The 22,904-nt window shown below is 39.7% G+C and overlaps 1 protein-coding gene across 1 annotated transcript in view; it reads right to left on the reverse strand.

The window, feature by feature from the left end:
• Window positions 1–22,904, reverse strand: part of TULP1 (TUB like protein 1) — a 48,658-nt gene that overhangs the window by 19,754 nt on the left and 6,000 nt on the right. Inside the window, exons 2-8 of the mRNA XM_025165645.2 lie at window positions 14,896–15,030; window positions 13,090–13,242; window positions 11,542–11,673; window positions 8,275–8,388; window positions 7,378–7,512; window positions 6,590–6,678; window positions 3,536–3,706 (exon numbers count right to left, since the gene is read on the reverse strand). Coding sequence (XP_025021413.1) covers window positions 3,536–3,706; window positions 6,590–6,678; window positions 7,378–7,512; window positions 8,275–8,388; window positions 11,542–11,673; window positions 13,090–13,242; window positions 14,896–15,030 — 929 coding nt within the window. The remainder of the gene's footprint in view (window positions 1–3,535; window positions 3,707–6,589; window positions 6,679–7,377; window positions 7,513–8,274; window positions 8,389–11,541; window positions 11,674–13,089; window positions 13,243–14,895; window positions 15,031–22,904) is intronic.

Below are 22,904 nucleotides of genomic sequence, written 5' to 3' on the forward strand. Positions count from 1 at the left end.
AGCCAGCCATGTACACACACACACACACACACACACACGTTATGTTTTGTCTTTAAAGTATATAATAAAATATTACATGCTTAAATATTATATAGAGATAGAGAAATAGAGAGAGAGATGATAGATGATGGATGGATGGATGGATGGAAGGAAGGAAGGAAGGAAGGAAGGAAGGAAGGAAGGAAGGAAGGAAGGAAGGAAGATAAATCCCTAAACTACTATGCAGGGGCAGAAAGGGAGGAACAGAAGAAAAAAAAGAGACATTGAAATTATATCTAATTATAAATAAATCATAAAAAGATCTTTAAAAAATCAGGCTACTGGTTTTTTAAATAAAAAATAATATAACTTCCTTCAGTTTCATTATTATGATTAAAGTTTTGAACAATGATTTAAACCGAGATCATACAAAATCTTATAGTCCAGCATCCTCTCCTGGTGAGACCATATGCAGCAAGTTGGAAGGAGCATTGCAATGGTGCTGCTGATCCCAAAGACTACAAGAGCAGGGAACTGAAACTGAAGTAAAAGGCTTTATAGGTAGCAATCAGCACCTTGAGTTGGGCCCAGAAGCCTACAGACAACCAGTGTAACATCTGTAAAGCTTCTGTTATTGTGCTGAACTAATTACTGTTCTGAGCTAACTGCAGCTTCCAGATCACCTCCAAGGACAGCCCTCTGTAAAGGGAATTACAGTAGTCTAACTGAGAGATGACAAGGGCATGTCACTGTTTTCAACAACCCAGTCCTGGAACAAGCACAACTGGTGGAGCCACTGAAACTGGTGAAATGCTGTCCTAGTCACAGCTTCCACCATCTGTTACAGCGGAAGCTATTAGTTCAGGAGAACCCCAAATTACACATTAATTCTTTCAGGGAAATTCAAACCTGTCTGAAGCAATTGATAGAAGATCCATGAAACTAGAATGTTTCTGTACTAACAGTAACTCCTTCTTGTTGGGATTCATCTCAGTCTGATTTACCCCATCTAGTCTGTCACAGCCTCCAGGCACTGGGTCAGGACTTCCACCACATCAATTGCTTGGTCTGAGGTAGAGCTGTAAACACAGCTGTCATCAGCAAATTGATGATACTGTCCCCAAACCAATGGATAATCTTCCTCAGCAGTTTCATGTAGGGAGGAGGGCCAAACCCTTGGGCACTCTACACGGGCATACTCAGAAGCTCAAACACTCTTCCTTCAGCAATACCAGCTGGAACTGCCTGTTCTTGAAGAAGCAGCACCATTGCAGAATACTGCCTCCAATCCCAAACTTCACACAGCCCAAAAGATGCCATAATTAATGGTATCAAATACTGAGTGGTATTAAATACTCTGATAAAACAAGGAGAGGTGCCCCATCACCTTCCCCCCAAGTCCAGCTGCAGGTCATCCACAAGAGTGACCGGTGTGGTTTCAGTCCCCTGTCCAGCCCTGACCCAAAATGAAAGGGGTCCAGATAATCCATCTCATCCAGGATCCTTAGAAGTTGGAGTCCAATCATCTCAACAACCTTACCAAGAAACGGTTGGATTTACCCCAGTCTCTCTCTGGCCTATAATTGTAATAGGATACTTGCTGGGCCAAGATATTGCTTTTTGAGGAGGGGAATGTGCCACCATCTTCTTCAAGACAGTTTGCATCATCCTTTCCTCCAAAGATACATTAATCCCTTTCCGCACTCATGCTGTTATGCTCTCTCTAGCTGCATGTATCACCCAAGGGGGGCAAGGAATCTTTTGGAATGGGTGGTCATAAATAATAATAACAACAACAACAACAATAATAACAAGCACCACCTCTGGTTAAAGTCGGGCTGCAGGAAACAGCTGGGTTTGTTGCTGGCGTCCCATCCTCCCTGTTGCTCAGCATTATCCCTGCCTGATCTGCTGGATTCTATGGCTGAGCATGGAAGCTTGGGGATGAAGACTTTAGTCCTCCCCACACTTTTTCAAAACAGGGGTGTCCAGAAAGTGGGATCCAAGAGGACCAAATAGGTGGGGAAAACCATTGATCAAAGCTCCACTCCTTCCAACCTCCATATGAGGTTGACAAATATAGAAAGGGATGATGCTTCGATGCACAGTTGAGCCCACCATTTTGTCTCCCCTCCCTTTGCTGCTTCAGATACCCTTTGAACTTACAATTTTCAGATCCATAGTGATTTATCTTTGCACAGTAACTGTCCAGAAATACCTGCTGCCACATCCAATCATTGATCATCTCAGCTAGACAGTTTGGGGATCACAGTACTTGCGATACTACAACCTCCTAGAAGGATAAATTAATCTGTGCAACCCCCACATGAATAGAACAAATGATTTCATAGGGGTATGTATATATTTCACAGGGGTTCACAGAGTAGGACAATAACCAAATATCCAATATCTTTTTAATAATTACATTAATATTTAATTACATAATTTATTTAACATTTTCAAACTGTGCAGTACCACAACTGCCTGCTGTGGACTTGGCCAGGCAAAATGGGAGCAAGTTTTGACAATGCTCCATTTCGACTGCACAAGTCAGGCTTGTCCAGGCAAAACTGGAGGCCTGGCAAAACTCACTCAGCCTTTGCTCTCTGCTTTACCTTCATAAACCTGCTTTGCCAGGTGCTGCCAAAAGTAATCTCTGGCTTTGATTTTGCCACTGAAAGTTGCTCACCAACTCAACCCACAGTTTGAGAAACCTGCATTAGTATATTCATTATCACAACGTTCCTAGAACTCTCTCATAAGTTAGGTTCTAGATATCTTTTATAGGGGTGTCTAGACAAAAATACCCTTTGAATCTCCTATTTGTGTTTCAACAGAGGCTCCCAATTTGCTCTTCCAGGAAGCCGTCTGTTGGCATGCAAAACAGCTGCTCCTAAGGGTTTTTTTTTTTTTTTTTGCTAAGACTGTGGCAGGAAAAAAAATAATCTTCATGTCCCATTTCCTATGATTTACACACATTGATTACATTCTCACAGTTAACACCATTTCTTGTTTGGCCTATTGAAACAGGCTGCCATTTGATCTCTCTCAGAGGAGATATATTTAGCAACCCATTTATCTATCCCTGTGTGATTTCATTACAGTGAACTGTTTAAAGGACAGCTTCTTTCTTGTGAGCCTTTCTGTAATGTCTGAATAGAATCAGAGGTTTTCCTGTCTATCTCACGGCCTAGGTCCCAGAGAGAGAGGACCGATGTGATTCAAAGCAGGGTTTTTCACAGCAGCCCCCTCACTGAGGTTCTCTCCCTCCAAAGACAGAGAAAAAAACCCGACACCATCACTTGCTTTAAAATAAAGGCCATTCTGTGCCATCAGGGTCTCAATATTGCATGGTTTCACTGCTCTGTAATTTTAATGCCCTTTCACACTTTATCATCTGGATTATTTTTGTTGCATAGGCTTTACTCCTCTATTCATACTGTACATTGCCCTTGGTGCCTGGTAGACAGCGAGCATGAATTATATATTAAATATAAACATACAAGGCAATCTTTACACACTCACAAAGGCAAGACTGCTCCCTTTAGTCACGCACCTTTTTGTCATTATCAAGATGAAGGTAATAGGTAGGGTAGAGACCACGATCCATCCCTTTTTTGTCTCGAGTGAGCCGACACTTGATGGTCATTCCATGAGGAGCTGGCTGCAGCACAAAATCCTCCAGATTGTCCTCTTCAATGACTGGAGAAGGTGGTTTTTCTTCTTTCTGTAGTCCAGTACCAAGAAAGAGAGAGGAAGTTGCTTACAAAATCGTTTATCTTAAGCATTCCAGCATGGCCACTAAAAGACCAGCATTGTTTGTTTTGAAAATTGCAGTGATGATATTTTATGTATCACTTCCCAACCATCTGTGTCTTAGTTTATTGTTGTTCTTTCTGACATAGTAGGTCCCACAGTATCCAAAAGCTGGTTCCTGAAAAGTGCTTTCTGCTCTCTCTGGTGTGTGAAGTCCTGAAAGCAGATGATGACAAAGTGCTGAGTTCCATAAGTGTGAGAGAGAGTGGAATGGAGACAGGGGCTAGGATTAATCACTTATTTAATTAGTCATTTATTTTAAAAAATTATATGCTGTTGTAACAAAGTATCAGGGCTGATTCCAATACATAAGAAACAACATTCACGTATACAGGTAGTCCTCACTTACCGACCGCAATTGGGACTGGCAACTCTGTCGCTAAGTGATGCAGTCGTAAAGTGAAATGTCACATGACTGTGCCAGATTTACGTCAGTTCTGCTGTGGTCATTAAGTGAATCACCACAGGTTGTTAAGCGAGATGTCACATGACCACAACTTGCGAATTCCTGCCAGCTTCCCCACTGGCTTTTCTTGTCAGAAGCTGGCTGTGAAGATCTCAAATGGCAATCACATGACTGTGGGTTGCTGCGACTGTCATAAATGCACGCCAGTTGCAAAACCCCAAATCACAGTCACATGACTACGGGGATGCTGTGACAGCTGCAAGTTCGAGGACTGGTCATAAACCTACATAAAACCTACTGTCGTAACTTTGAACAGTCACTGAACAAAGCAGTCGGTAAGTGAGGACTACCTGTAATTAATTCATAAATAATCAACAAAATCAAACAGCTAAAACCAGCATAAAAATGACAGCAGCACTCAGATTATCCTTACTCCCAAAGTCTTGACAGAAGAGGTCAGCTATGACAATCTTGCAGAAACTGAACAGAGAGGGTACCAGTCTGACTTGGGAGGCAAGCTGTTGCAGAAGACTAAGGCCACCACAGAGAAAATGTGCTTCTGGATCTCCATTCCCCTTGCCTCCTAGAGGATGAGTTTCTTCATCCCTGCTCACATGTACAGGGTGGGTAGACTCTAGTCAGATAACATGTTCCTGTGAGCAACTAGGACTTGACTAATAACCAGCACCTTGAATTAAAGCTGGAAATAAATTGGCTATCAATGCAGTGCCTGTGATATAGGTGTAGGCCCCTGCTGATACCCCTCAGCAGATGGTCTGCTCTTTCTGTGCCAATTGATGTTGCCAAGTAGTTTTCAGAGTTAGCTCCAAATGGAGTCTAGTGCAGTATCCAAACACAGATGATGAGGGCATAAGTGACATTTGCCAAGGCATCCTGCTGCAAGTAAAGTTACAACTGGTGAATCACCCAAAGTTGGGCAAAAAGCCCTTCTTGCCATGGCCTATACCTGCTGTTCTAGGAGGAGCTAAGTGACCAGCAGAACCTCCAGATCACAGACCTCCTCTTCAGGAGGAGTGTGGTCCAATCCAGAGCCAAACTTGGAGCTAACATTGAACCACATGGTTTCTAGACAAATAACTCTTGTGTGCTTCTGGGATTTAACCTGAGCCTGTTTCATCCCATTCAGTCTGTGACAGCCTCCAGACCAGGACCTCCACAGCATTTTCTGGAGTTCAGGGTAGCTGAGTATCATCTGCATAATGATGATACTTCACCCCAGACAATGGATAATCTGTCTCAGCAGTTTTATATTACTGTCAAATGTGATGATTAAATGAGCCAGACCCTAAAGAAACTTACATAGGCATGCCCAACAGCACTACCTATCATCCCTTACCACCACCAGCTGGAACCACCTACTCAGGAAGAAGCAGAAGCACTGTAATATTGTGTCTCACATCCCTGACCCTCATAGGGTCAGAAGGGGACCACATAGTCATTGGCACTGAATGTCACTGAAAGATCTAGTAGGATCAGGAGGGCTACACTCCGTTCCTTCCTCTCTCTGGGTCCCACCTCAGGTCATTCATAAGAGCGACCAATGCAGTTTGAGTCCCATGCCTAGGTTTGAAACCAAACTAGAAAAGGTCCAGGTGATCCGCTTCATCCAGGACTTTTGGCAATTTACCCCACCATCTTTTCAATAACTTTCTCCAAAAAAGGCAGTGGAGACTAGATGGAAGTTATCCAATACAGCTGGATCACAAGAGGACGACCTTATGAGGGGTGAATCTTGCCCTCCTTCAAGGTGGTTCCCTCCTCCCCCAAGAAGCATTAACTGCCTCTTGAATCCAAACAGCCCTTGCTGGAGGGCCATGAATCCAACTCATGGAGCATTCATATTACAGAGAACCCTGTTCACATTTCTCAGAGCCCACAACTTGAGCAAATCCCAGATGATATTTCAAGACAATGGCCAAGTCATCTCATTAGATTCTGCCCATAAGACAACTAACTCTGAGTGGATTTTATCTGCCAAATGTTTTGCAAACAGCCTGGTCATAACAGCCTATCTGGAGATGTTTGCCTAATAATCCCTAACAGGGTACCAATCCGTTTATTTAAATAAATAAATACTGCTGGACATTTTCCTGTTATAAGATTGGCAAAGTTTTAAATTCCGTTCCCCATTCTCAGTTCGGAAACTCCTCATTGGCTTCTTAGTTCAGGAACGGAAATTCAGTCAATCCTCTATCCTGGGTGAAAAGAGAATGGTCTGTTCCGATCCCATGTGAAGAAGTTAGAGACATAAACTAGGGAAGCTGGGAATGTGAATGGACAGGCAGGAATCCTAATTTCTCCCATTGTTTTCAGCTTTAATATGCCAAGTGGGATGGCATCATCCTATAGGAATTCCTCACTGGTTACCTTTTTGGATTTCTTCGCTTTTCCTTTCCTGTTGGAGTTCTTATGGGCTACATCTTCTTCACTGTCATTTTCAATGGCTTTGGGGGGAGCTGTAGAAAAAAGAATTTAGTGACCATCTGATGGTTATACAGTTGATAGCAACATATAGATTAGCCTTTGTTAGCAGTCTCAGGACTTCTTTGTCCCACTCTGCCACTGATGGAAAAGCAAATATTTTTGTCATTGATCTGGGGGGAACAGCCTTTATCTAATAGCTTTTCAGCCTGTTTTTTTTTTTTTTATGATAAGCAACTTAAGCAAGTGAATTACAATATATTTCAAATACAAAAATACACAGTATATAACAAACAGGAGACAAATAATAAATACAATACCAGATAAAACCTTAGTTAGAAACATGGTATAGTATAATCAACTAAATGGAGATTGGAATAATATGTCTTGAGAATCATTTTAAAGTAAGGTAATACAATTTCCATTGATTCAAGGACCATACTCTATAGCAGGGTTCCTGAACCTTCGCAACTTTAAGACGGGTGGACTTCAACTTCCAGAATTCCCCAGCCAGCAAGTCTTAAAGTTGCCAAGGTTGAGGAACCCTGGTCTATAGGAATGGAAGAGAGAAGGACAGGATGTGTATCTTAGCAGTAAGTCCATTCCAATATGAGCATGATGATTCAAAATTCTCAGTGATGGCACCTCAGTACTAAGCATTCTGACTGTGAAGTCTGTGTGAATAAGTGAATATATCTTCTTTCCGTGTTTCTATCAGCAAATACTGCACCTACCTTTCTTTTTAGCTTTCTTCTCCTTGAGGCCTTCTCCTCCAGCCTGAAACATTGCCACTGCACTCTTCTTCTTCTCCAGTGTTGTTGACTTGGCATTGGAACCGGAATCATCTTCTGTCTCACTATTTTTCATATCTACAGTTATTAAGTGAAAAGTTCTTATCCAGGGAGAAATTGGTCCGATTGTATTCTTTTTAATAATACATGATCTCCTAACAGATATTGCCAAGTTTCCCCTGAATCCTCAGAAAAGGGGACTGAGCCAAGTAATGTCATTTAATGTTGGATTCAGACTGTGCAAGACCCAAAAATTGGCATCATGATAAATCCTAAGAATTGCTTATGCTTACTTCTCTGTAGCTCCAGAGTAATTTTGAACCTTTCATGCACTTATATCAAACAAGATAGGAAACAAATGTGCTCCATGGATTGCATGAGTAAACCTTCCTAAGGCAGTTGGGGGCAGTCTGTTTACCACTAAAGGCAGCATGCAACGATACACCAGATGCTGCATGCCACTGGGTTTGGCTGAAGTCAGTGGAGTCATACCTGGCCTATTAGGGGATACACACAGGTACGGCACCATATCCTCCTCGCCCATCCTCCCATATATTGCACCAACCCGTTCTTCTATTCACACACACTTAAAATGCAGTCACATCTACTACCTTCCCCCAGATTCTTTCTCTCATACATACGTACACAGAATCATGCACATAATCATCAATCCAATTATGATTCCTTCTCTGCCTCATTATCATTAGCTAGTATCCTGAATGGTCCACATTATCATGTGAACCTCAGTATCATTATCACATTATCAGAGAGATGCATTTTACGGACAATGGGCCTGCAGGGACAACAATGCAAATATATTGTAGATGTAAAACCTTTCACCTTTGATTTTGACATTTTTGCCTTTGTTATCCTCATTCACTTGAAACACAGATGTTGAATCCTTTTCTAGTGTCTTTGTAGTTCCTGCCTTGACATCAGCTTCAGCTTTGTTCCCTGTCCAAGGTGAAAGAATGAGAATAGGAATTGGATGAACTGAGACCTGAATTTATATATCATGCTATACCATTATAAGCTTTGTTTGATCTGGGCTTAGTATCTATCAAAGACGCATAACAAATATTAAGAGATTTACAAGTAGGATACTAGGCCATGATACATTCATGATAATTCTTTTAGTCTTGCTATCATGTCATTTCACATCAATCAGAATTTGCTGGTTGTTGAAGAACCCTGAAAATACTGATTGAGAGAATATGGTATTTGAAGAAAAGAGAGAGAGAAGGCAGAAGAAAGAAAGAAAGAAAGAAAGAAAGAAAGAAAGAAAGAAAGAAAGAAAGAAAGAAAGAAAGAAAGAGAAAGAAAGAAAGAGAAAGAAAGAAAGAAAGATGTCCCCCTGTAGCTATTACGGTCACTCTTGCTACACTCTTCACTCTTTGTGCAGCGGAACAACAGTCAATTTTCAAGCACAAGTCCAGGCTTCACAAATACATCAAACGAGCCACATAGCCACTTCATAAGCAAACCACCTCCATAATTTAACATTTCCCCAATTACACCAGCACATTTTCAGTCTTATAATTTCTCAACATTCTCACAGTGTTTAGGTATTTTCTTTTTTTTCCTTAGTTACAAAGACGTATTGGTTTCAATTCCACTCTTTAGACATACTGTATCACAATCATCCCAATACATCTCTAAAATATTCCTTCCAGCATTCCTTCACTTCAGTTTCATCCCAAATAATTTTATCACTTTTATTTTTAATGTCATACACTCTGTTGGAGAGTTCTTGTTTAATCCTCTTCACCTACTTCTGGAACAATCTTTTTTCCATCAAAATGGCTCTGCATTTTGTTATTTATCTCTTTGATTAAATTCTTTGCAATTACCTTCTCTATATACATATTAAATAATCTTGTTCCTTTTTCTTGTTCTCATTTTTAACTATCATTCTGTTACAGGCATTTTCCTCATCCACAGCTTCTTTCACTTTCTAATTCCACCAAGCATCTTTTTTCATATTGTCCATCACTATAACTCTACACACTTCTACGGCACCGTGTAGTATAATTATTTTCACTCTGTTCCAAGCTGCTTTCCCTTCCTCTTATGCCCACTTTCCATTGATCCTGTTGGGAGATTAATGTATTTACCAATTTTTTAAAATCCAGCATTCATACATCTTTTAACTTTCATTCTAGTTCATTTCACTTCTTTTTTTCTTCGGTGTTCTTTGTTCACAAGATCCTCTCCTGACACTACCAACAAATCATCTCTCACATCCAGAGCTCTCATCACTCTTACATCCTTCATTAATTCTCTCAATCCTTCATCATAAACAATCAAATCAATCACACTTTAAAATTTATATTCCTTCCTTTTCTACAGATACACATATTTGAAACAGGCAGACCTTTCTTTATGCAGATATTCCACAGACACGATTCTCATTCATTCTTGGGTCTCTGAACTATCTAATCATTTTATCTGTGCTCTCTCATTCATGTCACCTAACAGAATATATTTCCTCCACCCCACCCCCAGATAGCATTCGTTCAGAAAGTTGCATAATTGCTACAAAACTCATCTTTGGTTCTTCCAATATCATCATTCACTGGAACGTAATATTCAGGTATTTCCAATCTATTGATTCCTACTTTCATGCACAGTCACAACAAACTAGGTACTTTCTGACATACCTTTTAGGCCTTTCATTCGTAATTAAACTTATACCTTCACTTTCCTGTAGGTATTAATTAATTCCATTCCACAAACTCAGACCACTTTCATTCAATCCTGTTATCTCCTCCCCTTCCTCTTAGTTTTACAGATATACAACCATTTTTGTTTGTTTGTTTGTTTCCATTTGTTAAGTCATACACTTTATCATTTACTCCTCTTTGCAATCTTCCATTTGTTCATTTCCCCCTCACCCAAATAACAAAGCAGTTTTTCAAACAGAAAATGATTTATCACTGGTATTTTGCATGAAAGATCTGAGTGATATCACTATGCAATCAAGTATCATTACAGTCATTAGTATGTATCGGGAAGAACAATAACATTTTTAATTGAAGTCTTCTTCTATTATTAAGGTTATACTACATATGAGGTGCTGAAGACTGTGACTCATGCCCTTGTCATCTCCCAGAAGATTGCAATTTGCTTCATGTAAAGTAGCTCAGAAACTGCGGCGGGTAGAGTGTGTGTGTGTGTCTGCCTGCTTGCTGAGCGGAGTTAATCCTGCACATCTGTTGCACGGGCTGTGTTGGTTGTCAGTAGCTTTCTGGGCCAGTACAGCATGGACCCTCGTTACATTTCAGGCCATGTTCTCCAAGTACAATCTGTTCACCTTGCACCGTCTAACAGAGAGAGAATGCATTGGGTGTCCACCCTGAAGGAAATTGGGGATTGGGGCTCAACTGCATTACTGCTTCAGGAGTAGTCCCCTTCTTTGGGAGCAGCATTCAGAAACATGTTTTCTCCCCAAGGGCATTCGAGCAGAAAGGTCTTTGTAAGTGTAGCAATAGCTTTTATGAACAGTAGTTAGTCATTGTATTTATTAATCACTTTTAATTTCATTTTCATATGCTATAGTTTTATATATCGTAAGCCAAATGGAGTCACAAGGAGTAGGTTGCATAAGATATAAATGTGGCTAAATAAATAAACATTATTTAGGTGATGGGAGAGAGGAAGTTATGCTTTTAGTTGTAGGGGAGGAAAGAGATTGCTTATTTTACATCTGCTCAGTGTTTGCTGTTGTGAATCTCTTCCCATGATGTGTGGAATCTTAGGCCTACTCACAACATTGGATTTGCTGGTGTCCTCTTGTGTGATAAAAATGTTCCGCTCTTTTTTCCTAACTAACTTTGCAGAGTAGCAGTTTAAAAAGTGAATTCTGCAATAGTTAAAAATAGCTTCAACCAGTTTTAAAAACATGCTCCTTCCAAGCACTGGAAAACAGAAACAAGCTTTTGGTTCTGGATATATCTATACCACAGGTAGCAGCTTATGGGTATGGTTTCCCAAAAGTTTTTTGGGAACAGTTTTAGTATCCCTCAGAGAACTACAGAAAACGCATGGAAACCACATCTAAACCAACTTGTCTATGGTCCATAAGTGGCCTCTGAAATTCAAACTCACCTTTATTTTTGGCCTTCCTCCCCTTACTTTTGACCAATGGAATATCTCTGAGGATCTTTCTTTTGGGTATTTTTGGTAGATCACTTTCAAACTCCTCCTCTTCATCCTCTTCCACTTCATCTTCAGAATCCGCTAAAAGTTTGAGGTTTGAATAAGTAGAGGTTAACAGAGGGAAAATAGAAGAAGCGATGGTTTCAAAGCTATTGAAATGGAAAAAAACAGAGGTAAAATATTACATACAAATAGATTATTTTAGTTTTGGAGCTAAGAATGTTCCTATTCTGTCTGTCAGTAGCTATTATTATAATGATGAAGGATTTATTCACAGGCTTCTGCGAAGTGTGCACAATTAAATTTATCTCATTTGCATGATACATTCCCTCCACTTATGCTACTGGATAGATTAGGGCAGGGATGTCCACAGGGTGTGGTCAAAACACACAAGATGATGGCCACAATGGTGTGGTTGATGCTCAGCCTGTTTTTTATGTGCTCCACCTGTTTTTTATCTGTGATCACACTGTCCTGGCTGCCATTTTGACTTTTTTGACCACACCCTGCAGACACCTATGATTGGGGAAATGCTATACTTTCAGGATTTGTCAGTTTCATCAGGTTGGAGATTAAATTAACATCTTTAAATATTCCAAAACAAACATGATGTTGGAAAAGTGCAGTTTCCACATTTGTGATGAGTTTCTTTGATAAAGAGAAATCTACAGCTGGAAAAAAAATGTTTTGCCTGTACACCAGTGTTTTTCAAACTTGGCAATCTGAAGATGTGTGGACTTCAACTCCCAGAATTCCCCAGCCAGCATAATTCTGGGAGTTGAAGTCCACACATCTTCAGGTTGCCAAGTTTGAAAAACACTGTATACAAATGTGCAGAGTATGGGGAACAAATAGGGAGAAGAGGAAGTCATGCGCGAGGTGAAGAACAAATATGACATTGTTGGTATTACTGAAACCTGCTGGGATGGGGCTCTTGATTGGAACACAGGACTGGAAGAACATAATTTGTTCAAAAGAAACAGACCCAACCAAAGGGGAGTAGGGTTGGATTATTACTACATCTGTATAGAAATTCATGACACCAAGCATTTTCTCTGCAGCTGTAGGGTGAGCATTTTCCTATTGACAAGAACTCCCACCTCATCCCAATACCCATTTCCTGGAAATTCCTTCCTTCTTCCTGCAGCTAAGCCACCATCATGCTGTGGCATGATTCCTCCTTGTTTTCCCTGGCTGTAGAAAGGGCCAGGTTTGCTGTCCTCTCCTCCAAACAGTGAACAATGGTAGCATCTGCTTTTTTTTTTTTTTGCCACAAGAAAGCAAACAGGGCAATGGAAGGGATGTAGTTCTGCCTAGGTGCCTGTGTATGTGTGTGTATACCCTTCAGTTGGCCAATGGTCAGACTAGACATTCAGCAGTGACGACACTCATGCGACGGCTTGAAACTCCTGCAGAGGGTTTGAAGTGGGAGATGGGGCTGCTCTATAGAAATGTCCTTTCTTGAAACACAGAATGCAGGAGCTGGTGGTGCCTTACCGTGTTTCTTTTTTGGTGTCTTCCTCACGCTGAAATGAGAAGAAGGCCTTTCCTTCTCTTTTCTGGGATCCTTAATGAATTTGGCATATGTGTCTTTCTCACCATGTTCTTGTGGCTTCTCCTTTTTATTTTTTCTCACTTTTCTGATAACAGCTTAGGAAGAGACACTAGGGTCAAGACAGGTATTTGAGAAATGAAGGATGAGGTATAACACAGGCAGACAATGGGAAGGCTTTGAAGAATGGGCTGGCTTTGGAAAAGCAGCAAACACCTTGTCTTTTGGGATCAGATGGGATTGCCCTGTGCTTCTCTTGAGCAGTGTTGATTATTGGGACAAAAAGATGGTGATGTCCCAGCTGCTAGAGGATATTTTGCATGTGCCCTGCCTAATGTGCGTCTGCCCTCTTCTGGATGAATCTGACCAGAATACGGTATCTGCAGTATAGGGAGCTGATCACCCTTAAGGCCACACTAGACAGGAAAGCAACATTTTCTAACTTGATTCAGAAGAGATTCCTATAAAATTAGGCGATCTAAAATACTACACTAGCAGGTAGAAGGCCATTCCCATCAAGATTTACACACTGAAAATACCTTTCTGTAAGTACTCTTTCCTTTGGGCAGAGTTTACTTCTGGTCTTAGCATTTTACCAGTAAAACTAGAAACATCTCAGTTCTTGGGGCAGTGTAAACTCATTGGCAGGGGAGAAGTTCAGCCGCTCCTACTCTTTAAATGGCCTCTTCCCTACTCTACAGGGATTCAGCTGGAACCTAATTCTGACATATGGATCTTCTTTTCTGCCATTGTCCCATCTTGTTTTCTACTTAGATGAGACAGTAGCAGATAGCTGGCTGAAAGTTCCATCTTTTCACCTACAAAATTTAAATGATCTTTTCCCTAAATGTCATACAGATGCTGGGTTTCCTTAGATATTAAATAGATCTGATTTTTCTTCTGCATTCCATTCCACATTGACCTAATAAGAATGAAAGAATTCAAACAATCAACAAGTAAATTTGTAAGGTTGCCATCATGTCTATACCTCCTGGTGGTATGATTGTACAGAGCTATATAGAGGCTCTTGATCTGGCTATTTATGTTTCTTTTTCCTTTATGTGCTAAATGTATACACTGATCTTTTTATCTGGCAGATACAATCGTGTGTTTATTGCACTTTGCAATTAACTTGCACAAAAATGTATTTTATTATCATAAAATATTTGTTAGCTCATTAAATAAAATACTTCATGGAGAACCAATATGTATAGTGGCTAAAGTGTTGGACTAGTCCAGTGTTTCTCAACCTTAGCAATTTTAAGATGTGTGGACTTCAACTCCCAGAATTCCCCAGCCAGCATGGGTCTTAAAGGCTGAGAAACACTCAACCATCTTAAAGTTGCAGAGGTTGAAAAACGCTGTTCTAGAGGAAAGGTGGCATATGAATCTAACCTGTGCAGTTAATAAATACTAATTAATTAGTAAATTTAAAAATTAAAATATCAGCAATCCAACTTTCATCTGTCAAATGCTCTGATGAAAAGAAACATTTTGTCTATGTACTAAAATGTCAGTTTTTCAGAAACTTGGGAGAAAATGAGGAAGTCTGGAGGTTACTTCACTGAGTGTGGCTAAGCCATCTTTCCCCTGTCACCCTTCCCCACAGGCTAATTGCCAGCATGATGACCTGAAATCTCAGTGATTCTACGCCTGTCTGCTGCCAAAAAGAAGATAACAGCTCTGAGTCCTCTTCATGGACCAATATCTATACTTCTGGTATGACAGTGAACGATTGCTGCTCTCCTTACTCTCAGTTGGAACACTGTTGGCTTCTTCTGCAGGGCTTGATTTTTCCTGTTTTTTCACTCTGGATTTTTTAGGCTTTGCTTCCAGTGTAGTTTCTTTCAATTTCTTCCTCAGCTTCTGCTCCAGCAGATGGGTGGCTGCAGGAGGAAACACAGGCTGTAAAAGTGATGGAAATGCAGTATCTTGATGATAAAATGGTCTCTACATTGAATTATATAACTTCAGAGTATGATAAGTAGGCTACATAGCAAATGCTATCCATGTCCTCCTACAAATAGGGTACTTCTGTATTAATAAACTTCTGCTTCCCTTTTTTTTGGTATTGACCATAGGAAGGAAGTCCTGATGACAGATATGGGCATTTATTGGAAAGCTCTACAGGTTTTTTTCCAACTTGCTGTACAATACTCAAAGAGGAAATGTGGGCTTTTACTGCATTATCATATGTGGGATGGACCTCTGTAATTAAGCACATGCTATGGATATCAAACGTTCTACCTCTGGAACCTCTGCTTCAAAGTGTTTGATAGCAAGTATAAAGGGGCACTAAGAATTAGTGTTCAAGCAGAGGTTCAGAACACCACAGTTATGTGGGGACAAAGGACCACTTAGAGAGTGGCAGGGGATCAGGACATCAGTGAATAGGCCATTGATACCTGAGCTGACCTTGGTATATTGGGACCCACTAAAACCCTTCCTTCCTTCCTTCCTTCCTTCCTTCCTTCCTTCCTTCCTTCCTTCCTTCCTTCCTTCCTTCCTTCCTTCCTTCCTTCCTTCCTTCCTTCCTTCTCAAACCAGAAGTTAAAATCAGTACAAGATTCTGTAAATCTTGCTCTGCTGTGACAATTTTCTTCTCACTAGCTATATGTTCCCAACATTCCTGCCTTTGGTGTATTTATCTAGCCTTTATTATTTAAAAAAATGCATGAATATACGAATCATTGGTCCAAAAAAGCAAAATTAATGTTTAATTTATTCCGAAGGCAGAATTTATAAATCACTGGTTTATTTGGCATTTTTGACCTATATTTATGAGAACATGTACAGTGGCATGTGTGTGGATGCTTCTGTGTTTGTTAATGTGTGTCCACTTGCACACAAATATAATTCATAATGGTTGCCTGAAAAAAAGAGAGAGATGTGAGGGATGGTTCTGAATCAAAACTTAAGAACAAACCAGTCCCTTATGATTGCAAAGTGTGAAAAGATACCATAATTTAGGCCTACTCACAAATGAACAATACTGGGAGGAGGAGTAAATGAGTAGTTTCAGAGAGGCTTGCAACCATGGGCATGTTTCCAAACAAACAAAGCAGCCAATATGTAAAACCAATCTACTGTACTACTGCCAATCCCACAAGCTAAAAATCCAGGGATGGTGCCTCTAAAATTATGAGTTGGTGAAAAAGATTTTTTTTAATATAGTTACTGGTTTTTCAAAACATATGAAGTAAGCCATAATCACATTATCATGGTTTTCTTCCTAACCATCAAGGTTAGAAATTTAAAGAAGAAGAAAAGAAGAGGAAGGAGGAGGTAGTGGGAGGGCAAAAATAAATACAAATAAGAATAAAGATAATGAAAGCAATGATAATAATTACTTTCAACTCAAGTTAATGTTTATTAAAATATAAATGATCAGATATGCTCTTGTCATCCCAAATGATATTGGGCATTTTTTCATTTCCAATTAAGAAGACAAAAGAAAATGTGGTGAAAGTAGACATATTATACGAGGGCCGTGAAAATCTGCAACCATTAAATCAGTTAAAGTTTTAGGTATCTCTTTGTTACCATCTAGTGGTCATCCAGATTTTGATAGCCAAGCTATGCCTAGTGAAACTACACAGTTATGAACAGCAATGAATAGGGCAGAGCCAACACCACCCATCTTTCATGAGCCTTGAATTATTTTGGGCTGCACAAACATTAGCCCTACTTGGATGGCTAACGAAACCTATGGAGAACTAAATTATTCAGTTTCATAGTAAGTCATAATAAGTAATATGGATTGTATTTGGCCTTATTGTATCAGCTGGAATTCTTCCATAGACTAACGGATATGTATCACTCTTCAGATATATTGTGTAAAATACATGTATGTAATAATGTGGTATATAGGAATTTGCCAGGTAGTTTTGTGGAAAAACATTAAGATTACATAAATATTATTATGTATTCTAGTTACCTGCTCTATACCCCCACCAGTTCTGCTGAGAATTACTACTCATTGGGTAGATTTGCCTCACATACTGAACTACAGTACGTTAAAATGAGTTTGATAGTTTGTGGTTCAGTGTGTTGTGGCATCTCAGCCATTCTCTTAATATGGTGTGTGAACCAAGACATCATATTAACTCATAATATGATTTCTTTTGTTTGTTTGTCTGGGCATAACTTATTATGTGAACTCAACAATTGTGTTCATTAATCTGGTTTCCATAAAACTGTATAACACAAAGATAGTGTTGTGTAAACTCAGTATGTATTCCAGATGTGAAATCCACCCAGCACAGAGGAACACATATGTGAAGTCAGTGTCTAATTCAACTAGGAAGAGTTACATTTCAGCCCAATCATTGGAAGGCAGACCAAAATTAGCTGAAGAGACTGAATTGGTAATCTCTCTCCAGTACCCTGGCACACTGAAATAACAATCTGAAATGTGGCACAGAAAAGTAGAAATGACTTGTCCCAGATATGGCAAAGATGCTTCATAATTATTTCATGGACAACTTTTATTAAGGGCTGTTAAATAGCCCCAATGAGGACTGAGATGGTATCTTTGACATCTAACCAGGATAATGCCTATTTTTTCAATGTCAGCCATTACCAAGGGAATCTCAGCATTTGATAACAAGTAATGGAGCTTTAACATTTCTCTGAGGTAATGTTTATTACAACTGCAAGAAATCTGACTTTGCTTTAGGCTGCAGTTCTGTGTGTCCTCAGTGAAATCTGCTTTTGCATAAATGTGTTTAGAATTGCACTGAAAACCCTCCACCATGGATTCTGATGATGTATATCCAATTCCTGTATTTGGGGTCAATATCTGATATCCTGTATTTTATATCTGACCATATTTGACAGTCATTCTCGATGAAATCCAAGAAATATAATGTTTATCTCCTTTTTTTCTTGCATCAATAACTTTAAAAGCACATAGGCATGTTACTGATTAGAGAAGGAAGCTGAGGCATGACAAAAACACCTGGAGCACCCGTCGTCTGAATGAAACTAGTATCTAAAGAGTGCTAATATGATAAATGGTAAGAAATCTTAACTTCTCGCTAACATTTTCAATAACATCCTGCTTTCTTGAGCTCAGCTGGCAGGGTTTATATAACATAATCCCATTACAGAGTTACTGATTTAAAAACAGGTGACAATAATAAACTCTAGAAGATTCCATTCCGTAACCAAAGATTCTTCCTCATAAGTATGCAAGGTATGTTTGCAGCTGAAGCAGCACTGTTGGATAAGGTGGTGAAGATCCTTCAAATAACTTACCAGTCAGAATTCCAGTTGGTAGCAAAGAAGGAAACAAACAAGAAGTTGTTTATTAAGCTGATCTGGTAAGGATATCACTAGCAGGGAGACAGAACATTGCATCTCAAACTAGAAGTTAAAGAAAATACTATGATTTCATTTGCTTATGTCATAGCAAGACCAGGTATTATTCCTCTCCAACTGCAGATGTGCAAGAGCCTTTTTCAACAAGCCAGCACAGATCCGGCGGCTTGTTGCTTTGCAGCTTGAATGTTGGAACTGTCAGATATAAGAATTAGGCACTGAAAGTGAGTGAGGCCTGCTGTGGGAGGAGGGCATGCATTTCTTTGTGTGGCAAGGCTAGAGCGGCTTTGCTAATTTGCTAATCAACTTGAGTTGCAAACTATAGAAGAGTGAGATTTTTAGGCAAGGACAGAGTTTACAAGGTCCTCTGTAAAGAAGAAAACCCGTGGGCAATGCAATGTAACGTAGTTACATACCTAACCCGTGTGTCTTCCAAGCCGTGATGTGCAATTTTAAAACTAAGGTGGAAAAGCACATTTTTTGGCTGGATTTGGATTTTTGTGGGGGGATGGGGTGTTGCGGATGCTACCAGATTTGGTAGAGTTTTTGGAGGTTGGGAAGGTTGTTCTGTAAAACAGTTCTATGAAGGCTGCTGGTTGCTTATCTTTATACAGAGGGAAGGAGGGAAAGCAAGCAAGCTTGCACCACTATATCTTGGTGGTTTGCTGCTGAACTTTGAATGTTGCTGGTATGATTTACAGAGAAACCAAAAATGGGCCTGGGTGAGATGGTGGAGATTGCTCACCTATTGTGCCTATCCCTAGTTTAAGCTACATAGATCCAACATACAGGTTCTTTTCGAATACAAGGAAGCGGAAAATATTGACACACCCACCCACGATTAGATGACATAATAAGGGGTGGAGGTAGGAGACACCACTTTCTACCCACATGCCTTCCTTTATTTCACAGTGGAAATGGCATAAGGCTGCAGTATACGCATGATCAAATACACGCACACACACATACACCCATAGTTGGATGATCTGAACTATTGGCTGCATTTATTAGGGAGTATCAAAGGATGTTTACTATTAACTCTCTCCTGGACATTATGCAGGAGTTCGGATAAATGTGATTGGGAGATTAGGACCCTATGTGTTTCAGTGAAAGATGGAGAGAGGATTTGGTGCTGGTGGATTTTATAGTTTTAAAAATGGGAAGTACTATTTCTTGCATCACAGCAAAATCTAGAACCTATGTGAAACATCTCAGACTTGGATCGCACAGGCTTTATGGCTTCAAAGTCAAAGTCTCTCCCCCACCCACCCCATCTTCTTTTTGTAATATCTTGCCTGATGAAGAGATCTGAAGCTCTCAAAAGTTTACACAAATTGTGCTCTTTAGATGGCTTAATGAAGGGTTATTTCCCCATTATGTGTTAAAAAGGATTGTGAGACTACACAAGATGTTCTCCAATACTACAACATAGTTCCTCTGAGATTAAGGTCATTCAGAAAGACTTCACAGAGGAAGCAGATGGATCAAGATTACTTTGCAGTCAATCCCATTAGTCATAAACTATAATTAATTGTGACTGATCAAATGCAGGTCATGTGGTTGAGAAATAAATGTTTGAAAAATGGTGCTGGTGCAAAGTCTGCAAATAAGGGCTTGGCAATATGAATGATGCCTGCAATCTTCTCTTATGAGATTAATTTGTTCAGATTAGCAATCTCAACCCTAGGTCTATGCAAAGAGACAGAAGGTAGTTATGATCTAATTGAGGCTAGATGTTGCAATAATGTAGGATGATAAACAGGGATTAAAACTGTGGATAAACAGGGATTAATTCTACCCCTAAAGATTACTGTGTGTATGTGAGAAGGACACTGATCTCAGCATAAAGTTGTGGGTTATGGAACAACCTTATGCAAGTGCCCATTGAAGGAAGGGTGGGACTGAAATGCAAGAAATAAAGGTTGGGACGTAGTAATTGGCCATTTCCACACTAATGATGTAATGAATGCAGCCACAGGGATAGCTGAATGACGTTTTAAGACATGAGACATCACTATGGTGAAAATGGGCGTTCTAACCTCAAGATCTGCACAATGTGTAAGCGAAGAAACTCAAAATGTGCTTAGGCACATGTGGCTTACCGAATAATCAAACTAAAGTTTGGGTGGGAAGATTTTTCCTACCTGTTTATTAAGTCTCTGCGATGGAGGGTTCACAGGTTCCTCATTTGCACTAATGGAAGGGGAATAAAGAAAACACCATTAGGAAGACCGACTTTAAACTGGAGGGTGAAAATGTTTATGGGACAAACCTGGGCCATTGCACCCTCCAGAAATAGAAGGTAAAGGGGCCCTCAAGTCAATTTTGATCCTTACAGTTGATGTCCATGTCATTTCCTTTATACCAGTATGGAACAGAAGGGGTTTGACTCTGCCTTGTTCTGGGATTTTATTTCAATTGCCCGCCATAGCCTACAACCCTAATATTTTTATTTTTATTTTTATTTTTATTTTTATTTTTATTATTTTATTTTATTTTATTATTTATTTATTAAATGTATAAAGCTGCCTATCTCACTTGTATGTGACTCTAGGCGGCATATTCCTTGGAAGCTTCTCATCTAAGAATAAATCAGACCTCCGTCTGCTCAGCCTCCAAACCCACACAAAGAATAAATAACTAATGTCTGAGGATTAAATGTGAAACCTGCTTGTGCCAGCAGGTGGCACTGCAGACATTACTAACACAGCACAAATAATGTCCAACCAATGAAAAGGAACCTTTGTTGCCAGAAGGTGATACTACAGCCAGGCAATCACATGGTAGAACCATCACCCATTTTGTTACATTTGCACCCTATACTCCTTAGCCCTTTTCTGACAGTGGTTCCAGTTCATGTTCTTCATCTGTGAACTGGTGTGCCAATGTGAAGCAATAAATCCATGTTGTACTCCAGTATTTCTACCCTCTTTATATGTTAGACTGCAACTTTTATGTCTGATCAGCTCTAACCAGTATTATTTTTAAACAGGACACCCAAAGAACTGAGTATTGCTGATAACCTAACATAGTTTGGAAGCATTGCCTCCCCACACACAGACCATATCTGGACTGCAAACATTTTGCTGCCCTCCATGGGCCATTCAGATCTGTGCAGATTACACTTTCCTACTCTGTTCTTCCTCAGCAGCCTTGCTCTGCATGCTCTATCAATAGAAATATATTTGGTGGAGCAAAAACTTCTTGGTTATCTTATTCCAACTTTACACTCTTCTTCCCAAGGGGGGAGTTCACCCTTTCACTGATTAATTTTAGCTGGGTGGTTAAAGCTCTTTTATCGCACTTACTAAACAGACTGAAGAGGAGCTGTTGTAAAGCTTGTTGGTTGAGCAATGTTGATTTTTTTAAAAAGCTTTTGGGCGGAACCTCTTTATTTAAATATGCATAAAATGAATATGAATCTAGCAGATTGTTGGATGTGAAGGAGAGACAATATGTACAATCTGCATTGTACAAATTTTCTCAGACATAGCTGCAGTATCTATTGAACTCAAAGATTAAGCCAGGATCCAAACCAGATTGAATAGATTAACTTCCCTGTCCTTAGTTAGACAACATTTTAAAAATTAAGGGAAGATTTCATAATATATCGCAAACCATTTCATTACAGCAGACTTTTGTTAGATGGTCACATACTCCATTTAACCTTAATATGTTTGGTTTGGTTTCAGATTATCATGTATAAACCCAAGCTCTATGGTTAGTAAACCATGATTTAAGGCATTGTGATGTATTAACCTAGCTGGGCTATGGTTTACAAACAAACCATAGCTTAATGCAGTATGTGAGCCCAGAAATTGTCTTGGATCCAGGCTTGAGATTTAAGTGAATCATGATTGATTTATGCTTTATTTTTTAAAGTTGGGTTTCCCTAGGTATAATTAAGCCTGGATCAGCCCCAAAGCTCTTATTTTCTCTATTGTTGAGGAGTACCCTACAGGGACTAATGGATTTGAATTATCTGATGGCAGATTCTGGAGGAATATTAGAAAAAAATCCTACTAGTAAAAGCAGTTTCACTGTTTTGCTGGTGAACCAGAAATGTGGTGAGATCCCCTTGGCTGGGTGTGTGCAAGCAAAGACTGGGTAGCTCTCTGTCAGGGACACGTGTCCAACTCTATGATTCTATTTTATTTTTAATAGCTGGTCCTGCCTGACTCTTTGCTTGATTATCTTACATTGCTGTTCTTATGAAAGATAATTTAAGTAATATTTAAGTTGCCCTGAATGGTGCCTTTGCAGCAGAAAGACAGGATATAAACACGTAAGCCTTTGCAACTCACTATTGGCCATGCCATCTAGGAATCATGGGTGTTTTAGTCACAATAGGCCAGGAGGAACCCAGACAGGAGAAGACTGGCTTATATCGCTAAATTGTAGTTAGAGGTAGAAAGGAGATATAGGAAAGGTAGAGGGC

Source organism: Python bivittatus, unplaced genomic scaffold, assembly GCF_059951505.1.
Source record: "Python bivittatus isolate LINGU-HERP-01145 unplaced genomic scaffold, Pbiv_v1 ctg000700_np1212, whole genome shotgun sequence".
Classification (NCBI taxonomy): domain Eukaryota; kingdom Metazoa; phylum Chordata; class Lepidosauria; order Squamata; family Pythonidae; genus Python; species Python bivittatus.